At 41.1% G+C, this 17,209-nt stretch overlaps 1 protein-coding gene across 3 annotated transcripts in view; it reads right to left on the bottom strand.

Annotated features, from left to right (window-relative positions):
* KIAA0930 overlaps positions 1 to 17,209 on the bottom strand; it is a 92,577-nt gene that overhangs the window by 18,319 nt on the left and 57,049 nt on the right. For all 3 annotated transcript variants that reach the window (XM_080351928.1, XM_080351929.1, XM_080351930.1), the window contains exons 3-4: positions 2,501 to 2,608; positions 1,252 to 1,329 (exon numbers count right to left, since the gene is read on the bottom strand). In XM_080351928.1, the coding sequence (XP_080208054.1) occupies positions 1,252 to 1,329; positions 2,501 to 2,608 (186 nt within the window). The remainder of the gene's footprint in view (positions 1 to 1,251; positions 1,330 to 2,500; positions 2,609 to 17,209) is intronic.

Raw genomic sequence — 17,209 nt, 5'->3', positions numbered from 1 at the left:
GGAACCTCTTGTGTTCCAGCTTGATCCCATTACCCCTTGTCCTATCATTGTTTGCCACTGAGAAGAGCCTGGCTCCATCCTCATGGCACTCACCTTTTATATACTTATAGACATTAATAAGGTCCCCCCTTAGTCTCCTCTTCTCCAAACTAAAGAGACCCAGCTCCCTCAGCCTTTCTTCATAGAGGAGACGCTCCACTCCCTTAATCATTTTTGTTGCCCTACGCTGGACCCTCTCCAGCAGTTCCCTGTCCTTCTTGAACTGAGGGGCCCAGAACTGGACACAATACTCCAGATGGGGTCTTACCAGGGCGGAGTAGAGGGGAAGGAGGACCTCTCTCGATCTACTAACCATTCCCCTTCTAATACATCCCAGGATGCCATTGGCCTTCCTGGCCACAAGGGCACAGTGCTGGCTCATGGTCATCCCGCTATCCACCGGGACCCCCAGGTCCCTTTCCCCTACACTGCTCTCTAATATGTAATTTCCCAACCTATACTGGAACCTGGGGTTGTTCCTGCCCAGATGCAGGACTCTACACTTTCCCTTGTTAAATTTCATCAGGTTATTCCCCACCCAACTCTCCAGCCTGTCCAGATCCCGCTGGATGGCAGCACAGCCTTCTGGCGTGTCAGCCACTCCTCTGCCAACTAGGAGAAGCTGTTACAAGATCTGCTGGAAACTAAGAAACCTGGGTTTTCCTGTTCCTACCTCCTCTATGCTTACTATTCAGTCTCCTCCACTATGCTAAACCCTGCATTAACTGTGTGCTGCACACAAGCAAGTGAAAGAAGTCTTCAGTGTAGAGATGGAAGGAATGAGCAGTTTGAGAAAATAAGAATCTCATGAAACAATAAGAAATTTAGTAATCAGTAAATTGTCTACTATTTAATAGTCGTACATTACAGATTTACCCTGAAGGCTTCTCATAAGTCAGGTCTCAGATTTGTTAACAGTTGGGCATGCTCCCCCCCAGCACTCCTCCTGCCCAAATCCAGTAGGCAAAGATATAAATCTTGAAAGCATGCAGAGGTCTTTACAATTTTTTGAGAGGGGCTATAAAGGGCATTTAGATCTCACATTTAGATGACTGGCATGAAATGTCACTAGACAAAGACTTGAGATGCTTCGCAAGGAGGCATCTGCCAGAGCACAAACTGAGAACAACTGCCCTGGGTTTTGATAGTTTTTAGAATTAGGTAATATGGGTTGCCAACTTTTTATCCACAGTAATAACAGAGTAATCTCACCTGAGATTTCTTTTTGTGAATGTGAATATCTCCTCCATCGGAGCGTGTGCACACAGCACATGTCACTACATAATCCAGCTAAAACAGAGCACCAGAGAGAGAAATAAAGGTTTAGAGTCAGAAAGACAAAACATTCATGTGCATGAAGCAAAACACATTCTGTCTTTTTTTTTTCAGGTGTCCAGCTAAAAAGTAAAATATTTTGCTAATGCCATTTTCTTTATTCTCTTTACTGAGCCTCCTACAATTTTCAGGTCTGTGTTTATTAACTCAGTGATACTGAATTCTTTTGTACAGATGCTTGCTGAGGTGCACAACCTATGGGTAAAGAAACTCCTGTCAATATTGTTTAACACTAGTTTACTGGCCAGCTGGGCCACACACACATAAGCACACTTTAAGGCAGAAATGGAAAATATATCCTCCCTTTGAAAAGGGAAAAATAGAAACAGTAGTGAACACAAGACCCACATTAGAGAGCTCAGAAATCACTAACATAGCCTGCCAAACAAACTGAAAACTTGTAAGGAGCAAGCACGATAGCTCTGGACACTCTACCCAGCTGTAACAGTATTTCTGAATTCTGACTGTAGCAAACAGATTCTGGTTTTGTTCAGTATCAAATAAAGGCAGAAACTGCTGTCTGCAGAGAAGTTCTGCAATGAGACTTTTGGGAGGAAGGAGAGAGAGATGAAAACAATTTATTTTCCAGGATGCGTGCAATGAGCCAGCAGTGCCTCATTCTGAGATCATAATCAACAAAACTTTTAAGGGATTTCAAATGACTACAGTAGTGTTCAGCTTCCCTAAGCACCAATGTAGCATATGCAATAACTAAACAACCTAGGAGTTAATTAAAGAAATAATTTGTGCTAGCTTCATGTTTCCACCAACAATAAAAAGAAGCTTTATTCAAGTTCTGATGTCAAGAGCAGCAAACTCTCAGTGTAATACAGAACACCTTTACTGCTTTTCCACTTGGCAGTTCCCTTTCTTAGCTGCTCCCATACTGTGAACTCTAACAGAAATGTTGCTTGTCTGACAGAGCTGTTTGCTCACAAAAACTATTAAACTTGACAAAACCTTCCATTTTGCAAAATTTTGTTACAGAGCATAAAATTCAGCCCAGCTTCACTGAAAAATAAACATCTCTGTTTATGTTCATTTAGACTCTGAAAGGCAAAATAAAAGCCCTGTTTTCTTTATATACTCCACAAGTGTTCAAAAATTAGAGAAGCATCACTGTTACCTTCTGCAGGATGAGGTTCAAGTAGACGCTCTCTTCCCAGTCAATGTCGGGGTCTCCCAGGCCAGGAAGCTTCTTAGAATCTCTCCGGTAAACTTCAACTTCAACCTGCTAAGAAAATATCACATCTCCTTGAAAAATACCACTTAAAGGTACTTAAATACAAAACAAAAAATTGATGCCAGAAGCTACATGTTGTGTACCTTCCTGCTATGTTTTTTTTTTCTGTCAGGATGGGATTTTGCTAACTATGCAAGGTCAGCCCTCATGGAAGGGTTTGTGTGGAAGTGAAGCAGGGGGACAGGGGATATGAAAGAGAACAGGTGAGAAAGGTATCTGCAGGGAAATCTCAGTTTTGGACAGCAGCTTCATTATGATGGGTACGTTTTACCAAAAATGAAATCAATAAAGTCAGGAATACAGACATGTATTTCTCTTAACACATACCCTCAGAACCAAACATGTCATAGAATTATAGAATCATTTCAGTTGGAAGGGACCCTCAGGATCAGGGAGTCCAACCATAACCTAACCTAACTCTAGCACTAAACAATGTGCCTAAGAACCTCGTCTAAACGCTTCTTAAACACCTCCAGGGATGGTGACTCCACCACCTCCCTGGGCAGCCTGTTACAGTGCCTGACAACCCTTTCCAGTAAGAATTTTTTCCTAATATCCAGTTTAAACCTCTCCTGATGCAACTCGTGGCCATTTCCTCTTGTCCTATCACTTGTTACTTGGGAGAAGAGACCAACACCCTCCATGCTACAACCTCCTTTCAGGTAGTTGCAGACAGCAATGAGGTCTCCCCTCGGCCTCCTTTTCTCCAGGCTAAACAGCCTCAGCTCCCTCAGCCACTCCTCATCAGACTTGTGCTCCAGGCTCCTCACCAGCTTCCTCACCCTCCTCTGCACTCTCTCTGGTACCTCAATGTCCTTCTTATGATGAGGGGCCCAAAACCGAACACAGGATTCGAGGTGTGGCCGCACCAGTGCTGAGTACAGTGGCACTATCACTTCTCTAGTCCTGCTGGCCAGAATATTCCTGATACAAGCCAGGATGCTGTTGGCCTTTTTGCCCACCTGGGCACACTGCTGGCTCATGTTCAGCTGGCTGATGTTCAGCTGGCTGATTGATGCTCAACATTGTCTAGCAGGTAGTTGTTTCTTGATGCCCATTGAGGTGGGAGTCTCTGTGAAGACTCTGTGGTGTCCACTAATCAGTACCTCATGGGGGACATTCTGGTAACCCCTCCTCTAAAGGTTTCACACTGACAGTACTGATTGGACCCAATAACATGTGAGACTCACAGGTGAACTAAAAACAAGCAAATGAAGAATCCCAAATAATCTCAGAAAGCAGAAACAGGTCTACCAATGCTAAAAAAAAATGAAGCAACTAGATAAATACAAAACTTCAGTTGATGTAGTACACAAAGTTAAACGATAGTTTGAAACTTAAAAAATCTGCAGCATGGCTTAATCTCTGAATTGGTGTGTAATAAAAATAGGGTGACAAGTAGTACATTTAACAGATGTCAAAGCTATGCACTATCTTGACAGAATACCTGGAAAAGCATTAGTTTCTCTTTGTCAAATACCTTTTTTTTATTAAAACAGTAACGTACTTTAACGGATGCTTAAGAAATATCTGCAATACTGTGATCAGTTCACACAGCTGTAAACAGGGCAATTCACAACCTTTTTTTACTTTGGTCAGGGCAGACAAAGAAGGGTAGGGCTGATGTGTTAGAAAACAGGTTGTCACAAAAGTCAGAATATGTGGATTAAATCAAATGGAGTAAGATTAAGCCCTATAGTAACTATATTTACTTCTACTCCTCTGTGATAAAGCTACAAGACTTAAATATAGTGAAGAACAGTGAAACAGTACAATATTTCAAGACTGACAGCATCATCAGATACCACGAAAGCCAAATGCAGTTTTCTATCATAATTTTTTAAACTTACAAATATCTTTTAAAAATGCCTATAGACTCATACATCATTATTCCTTTGGGGTTTTTTAATATTTCTTCTAACGCTCCTAACCATGATTTTTTCTATTGGCAATGTAATTGCACAAACTAATGAAAGTTACTGTAAAAAAAATAAGATGTGAGCAGCTGAGGGAAGTTATCTAATTTAAATTCATCTCCAAATAAACAAAGGTGATATTTTGCACTTCCGTGCCTAAATGCACAGAAACATCACAGTTGCAAGATTCCAGAAATACCCTGTGAAACAAAAGCCATCCTGTGTCTGAAGGGAAGACTCAGCAAGAGGACAGGCTGAATGCAGGACTGAGTAACTGCAGGGTAAAATTCCAGCTCTAACTAATGCCAGGGTGAGACCAAGGCTCAGCAGACACCACCTCAGTCTCTTCTGCCTCCGTATCTGTGCAGCCTTAATTTTAATCCAGGCAGAGTTTAATTTCTTCTTAACAATAAATTTTAAGCCTCCCTTTGCAGAAGCCAGTCACCAATTTTTTCTGCTGGTGAAACTAATTCACACGCTGAACTATTCCTCCCCAGCAATTACAAAACCATTGCACAACAGCTCTTTCACAGAAAGTCCCCAAAACCCTGCCACAGATAAAGACAAAAAAAGTGCCTTTCTTTAATCACATTTTGCCTATGCACTAGTTCGGGGTAGAATTCCCAGGCGGTACAACCTGTGGGTTATAGCATGGTGGATCACCGTCAATTGCCACAACACCCATTCCCTGAGCCAAGTGCTTAAGCCACTCTGTATTCCAAATGCAATTAATGCAGGGAATTGAAGAAATTTTGTCTTTCGCCAGGCAATAAACTGCAGAGGATACAGATCTCTGTTCAACAGGTCAAACTGGGCAGGACAGGGGCGACCTGTTCCCAGAGAGAAAGGAGCTGTCAGCAGCCAGAGGCAGCTCTCATCTGACATTGGGAAGGCAGCAGATGGACTTCCACACGCTCTCCACGGCATTGGCATCTGCTGGACGTGTTTTGCAGCTCCTGCTCGTGCCCAGGTGAGTGTCCTCAGTGACTCTCAGAGGAATGATCCAGCTACACCAAGAAGCCAGCGTTTGCTACAGCAGCCAGCAGTTCTGCATGCGTGATTTCCCGCACCACCGCAGGATTTGCTTTATAAAATGCCCCTCACCAGGGTGCCATAACAAGCAGCACCACCGCTTCTCATCTGAGTGGCAAGACGCTTCACAGTGCAGGCACCCAAATTACAAGTCACTTTTGAAAAAAAAAAACAAATCCCCACCCCTTATCTCATAAACACCTCTATCTGCAACATCTCTTTTACTCATTTCTACACAATTCTTCCAGAAATGGCAAAGAGTCATCCATAAGACATCATAGCAGAAAGCAAAGTGCTAAATCTAGGTAGGCCAAAACAAAGAACACTTTCCAAGGGCTCAATTTCCCATGCAAGTGCTGCAGCTCACAAATTAATCTCAGCTACCCTCTACTGCCATGGCGCTGGACATGTGAAGGTGGCCATGAGGTTATTATACGAAATAAATCAACAGGCTCAGTTCAATGCATAGCAAATGATCCTGCTGTCACTGGGACACTGTGGAGTCTCAGGTGAGGACAAGGATGCAGGAAGTCTGGGGCTGACTCCATTCAGATCCTGTAGCCACTTGTTCAGCATTAGTCAATAAAGGAGGCATCCAAATCAACCATTAAACACAACATACAGTTTTAAAATACCTCATACAAAGAACTTTAAACACAAATTTTCACCATTCCATACATCTTAACCACTATTGTTTAAAATCAGCAATCTAAATTTCTTGGCAGCTGATCTAATTTCTCCATGTCCCAAGGAAGCCTGCTCAGCACCTGCATGCTTATCTGTCTGGTATTAGATATAAATGGCACATATGCCAAGAACATAAAATCAAAACCTGAAGCCTCAGAAAGCCCTATTACTCAGGCTCCTTACGTGCATAAGAACTGCAGTTGTAAAATCACATAAATACTGTAGAACCAGCTGCTTTAGCTGACACCAAGGGATTTTCTTCATTTAAGTCCCAATCCAAAGATCAAGAGGCAAGTACTAACCTTTTATATTTAAGTGAATCATTTCAAGAGAATATAGGCATTTGGGATTGGCAGCATGGGAAACAGAAGACCAATGTGTTCACTGTCCTGAGCACTACGTTCTCAGACATCAAGAAATAGGGGTGCCGTCAAAATCTCAATGAGTTCCCAGTAACAGAAACCACTACCTGAGTTTAAGTAAGTTAGTGTTGCCAGTGCTGAGCACAGCACTTCCTCAGTGGAGAGAAATACCTGCATTACAGAAGCCTTTATATTTACACAGAAATCATATGGTAAATGTGAGACTAATATGTGTATGTATATATATATGTAAAATTAGATACATATCAAAATATGTATATATAAACAAACAATTAAAATGTAACTTCTTTGTTTACCTCATGCTTTTCATCAGAACATCATTTTGTGATATTGTAGGTTTAATTCATGTTGTTATGTGTGGCCTTCTGGAGTTAAGAAATTATATGGAATGCAGAACATGCTGGATTTCAGAGAGTTGAGTCCTCCTAAAAAAGAACAAGTCGGTCCCAGTCAGGGATCCAGGAGATGCTGGGTCTTTTCCCAGGTCTGCTGCTGATTCACTTGGCCATGCCTCACTTCTATGCTTGTTTGGCTTTAGAACAGATGTACCTTCGTGCAAGCATGAAAATGTACTAATGTACTACATAATGTACTAATAGACTACATAAACACTAATTTCTTCCCAGTTAAATCCAAAAGCCAAGCTGGGTATTTCCTCATTCAAGTCAAGATAATGGCCATTCTACAGTTTCAGTGAGTTAAAACACACTATGCTGCCTTTATAAAGTTTTCACAGGGTTACTGAGCTAAGCCTGTAAAGGAGAATTACGTCAGCTAGGCCAACCTCCTATGTGTCACAGACATTTTATCCTTTTACTTCTTCACAAACCCCAGTTAAACACATTTGACTAGACAGTGCCTGGGAAAATACCTTATTTTGAGAACTCATTCCAATGATTAATCATCATCTTGGCTGAAAGTGTGCAACTTCATTTCATTCAGCTGCTTTCCTTTTGACAGTCTCTGGTTCTTGTCATGCCTATTTCCACTATATTAAGAAGCTCTCTAATACTCAGTTTTGGTTTGGTGGTTTTTTGTTGGTGGTTTTTTGTTTGGTTGGTTGTGGGTTTTTTCCTGTTGTTGATTTTTTGTTCATTTGTTTTGTTTTGTGGGGTTTTTTTGGTGGTTTTGTGTGTGTTTGTTGTCTTTGGGTTTATTATTTGTTTGTTTTGGGTTTTTGTGGTTGTTTTGTTCGTTTGGGTTTTTGGTGCTTATTGGTTTGTTGTCATTTGTTACTCTTGCAGATAAACCTGACAAAATTCCTTTAGGAGTTCTCCCTGCCTCTCAGCAGGGCATCTCTGCAGAACTTGTGGCTCCTTTCCTACCCTCTCAGCATTTCCCTAGCACTGGAGTTTTCTGGTACCACTACAGCGCTGGTGTAGACACCCTTACTCCTCCCTCAGGATTGTACCTTTCCTGCAAATCAACACATTTGCATGGTAAATAACTCACACAATGTGCCTTGTCTGTCCTTTCCAGAGCCTGTGTGCACTCCTGCCACAGAAATATTGAACTATATCAATAAACAGATCCATGTTTCCTAGGGGTCAGGCTGCGCAGGCCGACAGTCATTCCCTCGTAATTTATGCAGCATCAATGTGTGTCATCTGCAAATCTGAATCCTGTGCAATTTTACAATCCCAGCCACTGATCCCCGCAGAGCCCCCTGACTAACACCTCCACCCTTTCCACATTCACCTGCTCCATTTGACCATTCCTGCCAGCCAGGACCCCATCATCCTGCTTTTCTTCAGCCCACTTCTTCACTGCTCTTGGCAAACATTCTGGCCACCTTCTTGCACAGCTCTCGTGGATTAGTATGGTCCATCCCTGGGACTTCATGAGCTTCTGTGCCACAGTACTTGTGCCTACTCTGGAGTGAGACCAGAGGTCCTGGAGACCCTCACAGCCACTTCCAGCTGCAGCTACTCCCACCCACAACACACATTATTACCAAGACTCTTGTCACGGGTTATCATCTGCATGAAAAGAACGTGCTAAGTGCAAGGTGCTTATTAACACTGATGTATTTTATATATAGAAATACATCTTTCATAGACCTATATATTATGGATTGGTTATCTTTACAAAAGAACTCAAGACATCCAAGGTCTTGTACTAGAAGCCAATATAATGCATGTGTTAAGTTATACACTTACAGGCAGTTGGAACATTTTTATCATAAAACACAGAAAAACCCATCTAAGACCTCAGTCTAGGTTTAAAATTGTTGTGATAAACTGGATACTTTTTCCACAATGCCTATTTGTTCCCCAAAACTTCCAGAATACAATCAGTCTTTTAAATTGGTATTAAGAATATGATCACTGGGATATTTAGATCCTCCACCCCCAAGAAGAACTCTCACTCAGGAGAGTATTAATTCTATAGAGTTCCCAAGGCATTAGAGCCATTTGCTGAAACCCGTGTGAATTGAAAACCACCTTGTTTGTACTGCTTAGCGCATAAGCCTTTGAAAAACTCCTTCAAGGAAATCTACAATCAAAATCAATACAGGCTGTCAGACGGGTGGCACAAAAACGATGGGGCAATAAGAACAGGGTTTGTAAGAAGTGCTATTCTGTTGGCATTCAGAAGCCATCCAAAAAAACCCACAAAAACCCAAACCAAACAGATTCTGGTTTTCTGTTAAAGAGAAGTCTAATAGGATTACAGGTCTATCTAGTGGTAGCACCACTCGTCAGATTTTTTTCAGACCACATTCAAAAAACAGCAAAGGGGAGGCAGCTGAACATGAAAAGGGAGAAGAAGAAGATACTGTGAACAAAATTCTACACCAGTTCCACAACACAAGTTCATCAAGGAAATACTCCTACTGTCTCCAGCATAGGCTCACTCCTAACAAAGTTATCTAAAAGAAAAAAATACATTCACCTCTCCCTTATAACTTTCAGAATATTTTTAATCTAAAGATGTAGCAACCCTAAGTTTTGTATCAGCTTCACAAAAGGTTTCAAGCTAATTTAATACACTAGTGGTGAGAAAAAGAAAGGGTTATATTGATTTCTGCATCTAAAAAAAGAATAATAAAAAAAAAATCAATAAGCTCCATGATCATGATTTAATGCAGAGCACTCTGTCCTGGCCAGAACATTTTATGGTATTTTTACCAGCAGGTGTCAGGTCTGAGAGCAGCACATATTAGAAGGCAGATTCGGTCTGAGCCAAAGCCACTCAGAGGAGGATTTGTGTGCAGCAATTCCTGTTCACCTTGCCCTTGGGGAGGGGGTGGAGGTAAGTCACTGAAAAGATGGAAATGTGAAAAATAAGACTGCTGCCTGAAACTCAGCAGCAATACAGATCTGTGTGACAAACGCTGAAATCTTTGCAGTGTCTCTGGCACTTCCTCCAGCTGAACGGAACAAGGCTGCCTGCACAGAGACTGCCCTGCCAAAAATTTGCCAAAATGCATCCAAACTTTCCCTACAGAGCAGAGGTGCCATTACAACACCATTTGCTTCTTTGGGCAGAAATTCTCCATCTCTGGACCGCTGAGACACATCTCACTCTGCTTCATTGCCTATGTACTTGAACATATCAACAACATGATGCAATTCAGAAGGAAAAGACAGTACCTCAGGAGCTGCCAGGACTATTTGGCACATAAATACGGCATTTTCTCAGAATGAAAAATCACCACAAATGGCATGGAGGTGACTACTCTCATCTCCGAAGACTTTGGTTTCACAGGTATTTAACAAGCTGGGAGTTGCAATAACACAGACCTGCACACGAAGCAATGTTTTTGTGTTTTGTAACAGGCATCATTATAGAATATACACCCAATAAGACAACATGAACTGATCCGACCAAGTCACCCATGAAAATCCATCTGCTCACTCATCCGCTCCACATCGACAGACCTGTCTCTATTAAATGGGAAGAAAATCAAAGTAGTCTGGTATTTTCTGGAGCGTGCAGAGAAGCCCTGTGGGAAGGGAACATCCTCAGTCCTGTCACACAGAGAAGCTGCAGAAGGGACAATGACATTGACAACAGATTACGTTATAAGCCTTGCCTAGAATATTTATATCCAAGATACTACTTAAAAGAGGACAACTGTATTTAACAATGCAACAATGTACTAAAACGAAAAAAGAAAGAGTCTTTCAGATGTCATACTGAATCTTCTTCTTAGGATCGTGGCTACTGTAATTTTTACAGGCAGTAACTGTAGAGGACAATAAGAAAACCCTCCAAAACAAAATTCTAGTTCCTTTTGCCCAGATACTATTAATTATTTAGAAGTTGCACCAGATCCTCTTGGAACACACTCCGGAGCCCACATAAAGGCAGCATAATATCCAGTAGCTATGGCAACTCAACACCCACCTTAGCTATAAAGCTGAAACAATGTCCACTGCAATAATGGGAGTATAAACTGTTTTGTGCAAGAGACAAAAGTTCAGCTACAGGCAAAACCACCCACTTTCTAAAAATTCACTTCAATATTAATTACTTAGAATTCTCTCCCCACAACCACTTTGTATAATCAAAAGCCAAACCAACAGAAAGAGCAGTAAATGATCTAGGAAGCTGACTGTAATTTAAGTCTCTGAATAAATCAGAACAGGCAGAAGATATCTCGCACTCCAGCGTCTTGCAGAGGTTCCTTCGAAGGTCTGAATGGAGCAGGTTGCATGCCCAACAGCAGTTGCTCATCTTTTTCATGGTGCAATTACCCAGGAGAGTCTATTCACAGCTTTGGACACCCTCTTACGTTTGTCGGCATGAGAAATGTTGGGTGACAGTAATTTCTGCTACTCATTCATGACCTGCAGGCGAGAACTCCTGCAGCCTGGATCATCCCAAAAGGCAGTATTTATGCCCTACTCCTGCCAATACCATGCTGATATTTAGCGTCAACATTCAACTTGGGAGATTTACTGCAAACGCTAAATGTATCTGTGGGCAAGGACAGGGGAAGGTGTTTGCTGGTGGAATGAGAGCCTTGGAGAACATTAGTGGATTATCTTCTTTCCTCACCCAAGCTGCAGGATGGCTGACCACACATGAAAGGTGTTGCTGCAACAGACACCACTCCTAATTCAGCCCACAGTAATCAGAAACAGGGGGTTCACAGGAGGCTACCAGCCAATAAGCTTTTTAAATTTAAAAGTAAACAAACAAATCACTCTGTTTTGTCACACTTTTCTCTAAATGGGAGGCACATTCAAGTCAACATCATCCAGACTAGTTTGCAAGAATAGCTACAATAGTTCCTACCCTGAAGAAGCCCTGTTAGTTTAAATAAGCAGTTAAACTTGTTGCAAAATGTCTCCGCCCCTCCTGTCCTCTTCCTCACATCTCTTGCCTGTATTTAAAGCTCCACATAAGCAGCAATGACCTCAGGTGATGGATGTCAGAGCAAACTGGTGATGTGCATATAAAGCTGTTGGGTAACTGACATAATGGTGCATCTAATGGGGGTGGGGGGGAATGCAACATCTGGTTTAAGAAAATGGGACTTACACAACTGAGTTCCTTCCCACTCCCCCCATCTATCAAATGCATTGGTCAACTTCAGACTAAACTTGACAGACATCTCACAGATTGTATCATCATGACAACCAGTTAATCAGACCTCTATATTTAACAGGAATTAAACTCTTCCCACTGAAATGAATGCCAAAATTCTCAGTAACTTCAGAGGAGCTGGGATTTCACCTGGAGATTTTCCAGCTATTTTTAACTTATATACACATACCTCAAGGTAAATTTGACATTGGTGTATCTACAGCAGTCTAGATCTAAATGTTTACAAACCAGGCAAACCACTGTAACTATGATCAGATTCCAAAGAGGAATAATTACATATGACATTCATTAATATGAAGACTCACCACACAGGATCTCTTCTTTTGGACCAAAGTAATTTACTGGATTTATAGACCTATTTGCAGTCCTATCACTAAAAGCCACAGGCCTTGTAAGGTTTATTAGTCTTCATGTAAGAAATATACAAAGCAACAGTAACGGTTTTAAATGAGGTAATGAGTGCTGGGGAAGCTAAAAAGAAAATGTGACTGTATAAAACACGTCTATTTGATACAAAAATACAAAGGACAGTAAAATACTGCATTATAAAAATATAATTTATATTTTGTTATCACTTAAAGACTCCACTTGCAATTACAAAAGTGGACAAATATGTTTTGGAAAGACAGCCGTTATACGGAAAATTATTAGCATGATTTTCATAACATGTACTATTATTTTTTTTATTCTCAATGATTTATACTGGTTATGGATGTTAAAATGGGCAGTGATTTCACCATATTTGATAAGGTTCAGCATGGTTCCCAATCACAGAATGGTTTGGATTGGAAGGGACCTTGAAGATCATCTAGTTCTATCCTCCTGCCATGGGCAGGGACACCTTCTCCAGACCAGGTTGCTCAGAGCCCCATCCAGCCTGGCCTTGAACGTTCCAAGGAATCAAGCAAAGGCATCAACCACCTCTCTGGGCAGCCTGTTCCAGTGTCCCCCCACCATTATGGTGAAGAATTTCTTCCTTATCTCTAATCTAAATCTACCCTCTTTCAGTTTAAAGCCATTACCCTTTGTCCTATCACTATATGCCCTTGTAAGAAGTCCCTCTCCCACTTTTCTTGTAGGCTTCCTTTAGGTGCTGGAAGGCTGCTATGAGGTCTCCCTGGGGCCTCCTCTTTTCCAGGCTGTTGACTTAAGTTTAGCTTTCATCAGGTAAAGAGCTAGAAGTACACTTTCTTTTCATTGTTAATTTGGGATTTTAAAGAGAGTAAAATTACTAGGCTGACTGCTCTCATTTCTAACAATCAAACAGGACTTAAATCCTTAAGGGAATAAGATGATTATGAACTAAATGGCTTGGGAACTTTTTCTTGGGCTGAGAGCTTTTATGGGGAAAGCCTCATATACCTGTGAAGGAGAGCAAAGCAGGGCTTTATTCCTTGAACAGAGCTCTGAGCAAGATATGCTGAAATTCTGATCTTGCACCACTTCATTATAGAACCCTCTTCTATTTTCCACAGACTAATGCATAGTAACGCTGAGAGGCTCAAACTGGGGATAACAGAGGTAACTGTACCCACAGACCAGTTAATTCATCACCTGTTCACTGAACAAGCACAGTCATAGTTGAAGCTAGAAAACAGCAATGCCAACTCATATGCAGCCTTTATTCCTTCTCATTTCTTTTCCTCTTGATATGCAGTTCCCACTGCTCACAAGAGTGTCATTGCTGCTGTAATTCCTTACAACCTAATCTTTCTCCTGTTACCGATCTGGTTGCAGATGATGGCCTAATGACATAAGAGTGCCCTAAAGTCAAAATTTTAGCTTACCTTAGAGTGAGAAGTGCTCTGATTTGTGAAGCCCAGCCCTTGAAATTCAAGGTTAATTATGCTGCTCATCATCCCAGTCACTTTCAAAAAAGAGGAAGCAACACTGCAAACATCCCCCAAGTTCAATCCCTTGGCATCCTCACCTTCCACTCATTTTTCAGAGAAGAACAGACTTCGGTCTCTGACTAGGTCTGAACTGAATGGTAAAGCTTTAAAAGTCAGACCCTATTTGTCTCTAATGAGACAAGAGTAAAAGGTGCACAGGGGAATTTACAGCATCAGTTGGCAGCTACAAACAGCAGCCTCCCCTCTCTTCAAAGACAAAAGACACCCTCCTGTAACCTTTGTACTGCACCAATCTGTAGTAAAAAATACTTTGCCCTCCTCATTTGAGGGCACACACCAAAAGCTATTTTTTTTTAGATCCTGCACAACCCTGAGATTGTGTTTTCTCACTGAATTCTTTCTTCATTATTATGGAAGTTTACATCTCAGTAATAAAGAAATCACTTTAAAATTAATCATAGCTCTTGCAAAGGTAATTCTTAATCACACAGAATTCCTACCAAATGTATTCTGCTTTCTTCTTTTCAGTGAACACAAGACATTCCTTCTGCATTGGCAGGTCACAGTCACAGAAAACAAAGATTTGACAAGCCTACACATGTAACTGTTTCCAATATCTGCATATTGTACATGAAGCAGCAGAATCTGAAGTGATAACAATGAGTCCATTGTGAGACTGAGAAAAGCTAATGGGACCCAGAGAGTTAAAAATTGGCTTCAACCAACCATAATTGAAATTCCTTATGTGAAAAGGAACCAGAAAGTCTAGTTTTATCTTTGCAATTCTAGCAATAACAGAGGAGGTACAAAATGTTAAAAATAAGAAAAGAGCAAGTTGTTCAAATTACTGGAACAGTGTGAATGCTTGATGATGCTTAAACTAATGAGGGGAGAGCAACAACATGAAAATTATAAGACACACAAGCTGTAGAAACTGCTTTCCCTCAGCACAGCTCTGGCACCAAGAAAGCCATTGTAACTGTGGCTAAGCAATACAAGGCTAGGAGTTAAAACATGCTTATAAGTATCAACGAAGCAAGAAATAACTGTATTTGAGATAATGACAAAGTAATCCTAGCCATTACCTGACACTTGTACCCTGTGAATCACATAAATTTTCATCCCCCAATTCAAATGCTCCATAAATCTGCTAAATCAGATTTCAAAATTTGAAAAGGATAGATACAGTTGTGAATATTTAAGCATTAACAAACATGGCCCCGGACCACAGAGTAATCAATATTTTCAGATGTAACAGGTTGCTCACTGTTACCTTATTCCTGTAATATTATTTCCCAGCCTTTCTGAAGTAATCTGCAGAAAAGCACAAGTACCTGCAGCAATACACACTGTACCTCCTGCCAAATACAGTCAGCAAAACCAGGGAAGGCACGCTCTGTCAGTAACGAAGGCAGCAGACAAAGACATGGGAGAAATACAACCAGAGAATGTTAAAAAATCATCATATTTCAAACCATCTCTGTTGAACATGGAAATGCACAAACTGTGTTACTGACCAGAAAATGTGTGTGTCGGGAAAACCTGGTGGTGGATAGACTAGGTATTTAAGTTTTAATTACTACTGTTATTATAGACTCCATTATGATATTCCATTGCATAAATTCAATTATATATTAATTTCAACGCTGAAAACAAACATTTTCATACCTCTAATAAGCAAGCTGACACTGACTGTAACCCACAGATCAAACACACAAAGTGCTCTGCTGAACTAGTAGCCTGATGAGGCTTTCAGGGAGCTTCAAGCAGACACTTTAACCTTTTCCAGGGTGCAAAGCCCAGCACAGCAGTGCTCTTCTGTCCCTCAACCCTCTAGTGACTCAGATATGCTGCATTTGTGACACTGAATTATTCATTACACTTCTATCAGATAGGGGAACCAAGTCTGGGCTTTTCTTCCCAATGAAGTTTCTCTCTGCCGCAGGGAACAGAGCACCTCCTCAGCCGCATGATTCAGAGCTGCCATGTTTCAGTGCAATTCTTATTAAATTAACTTCTGATCCTGGCTTTCTTGTCACCCTATTTGACTACTTAAGGAGAGTTCTTCAAAGACTGGAAGCAAGAAAAAGCAGCTCATTAAAAATGGCCCCACAACCCACGCTCTGTTCCTGAGTCAGGAGTTTACGACAGTGACACTGTGAGGATGTTTCAGCTGCACGCTCGCTTTGCCTCAGACACAATTTTACTCTGGAAATAGGACAAAATATGAAAGCATCTCCACCTCAAATGCTCATTAGCCTGCCAAGTATGTCATGAGCATATTCCAGCCGGAATCAATGTTGTGTGAGAAAGATGTTCTTGTCAAACCTGTGGCAATATTCTTCTCTTCGCTTTTGCCAAGCAGTCTGTCACAGCACATGTAGGAAATGGAGATGGTCTTTGCAAACGATGCATCATGAGCAGAGGCTATCAGCAGCTCCTTTACCTTCATGTATTTAGAGAACCAAAGATCAGCAAAATAGCATGAGAGCACACAGGAATTTCTGAGGAGGATAATTGTAAAAGGAAAGCCAAATCTTTGCATTTAAGATGTTGAGCTCCTTAAAGGAAATCATAATAACAATCCAATAATGCCAGTGTTCCTCTTTCATGTTTCAAAATGAGAGGAACGTGTTTATGCTGTCCTCTTCCACAGAAGCCACAGTTCCTACTCAGTGCAACACTTCCAAGCATTTTGCACAACAGAGGAGCTGAGGCAGAACAGTCTCTGTATTGACTTGCACATGTTGCAATCGTTGTTTGTTCCCATATACTATCCATGCACAAGGAGAGAATTTATGTGTCAAAAAAAATGTTGGTTTTTTTTTTGCCATTTGTTCCTCTGATGCATTCAGATGGTGATGTGGAACTGCTATGAAGTATACCAAACAGCTCTTCTGGACACATCCTGTTTCTTTACAGTGTTCAAAAAATAAAATAATTTTTTTAAAAAGCAGCACTGCTCTAAAATATACAACAGACCAACAGCCACAGCAATGTAAGATTTTAAAAACTTGCATTTCTGCTAGATGCTAAGTTTGGGTTGTCAAATCTTCCAGCCAGACAGATGGTGGCAGTGAATCAGAGATTCAGCTTGGAAAATCCTGTGATTTTCAGAGAGAGACACGTGCCTGAAGTCGTTTAGCTTCAGAAACTAACTGG

Source organism: Nesoenas mayeri, assembly GCF_963082525.1.
Source record: "Nesoenas mayeri genome assembly, chromosome: 1".
Lineage (NCBI taxonomy): Eukaryota > Metazoa > Chordata > Aves > Columbiformes > Columbidae > Nesoenas > Nesoenas mayeri.
This window is presented reverse-complemented; position numbering and strand designations above follow the sequence as displayed.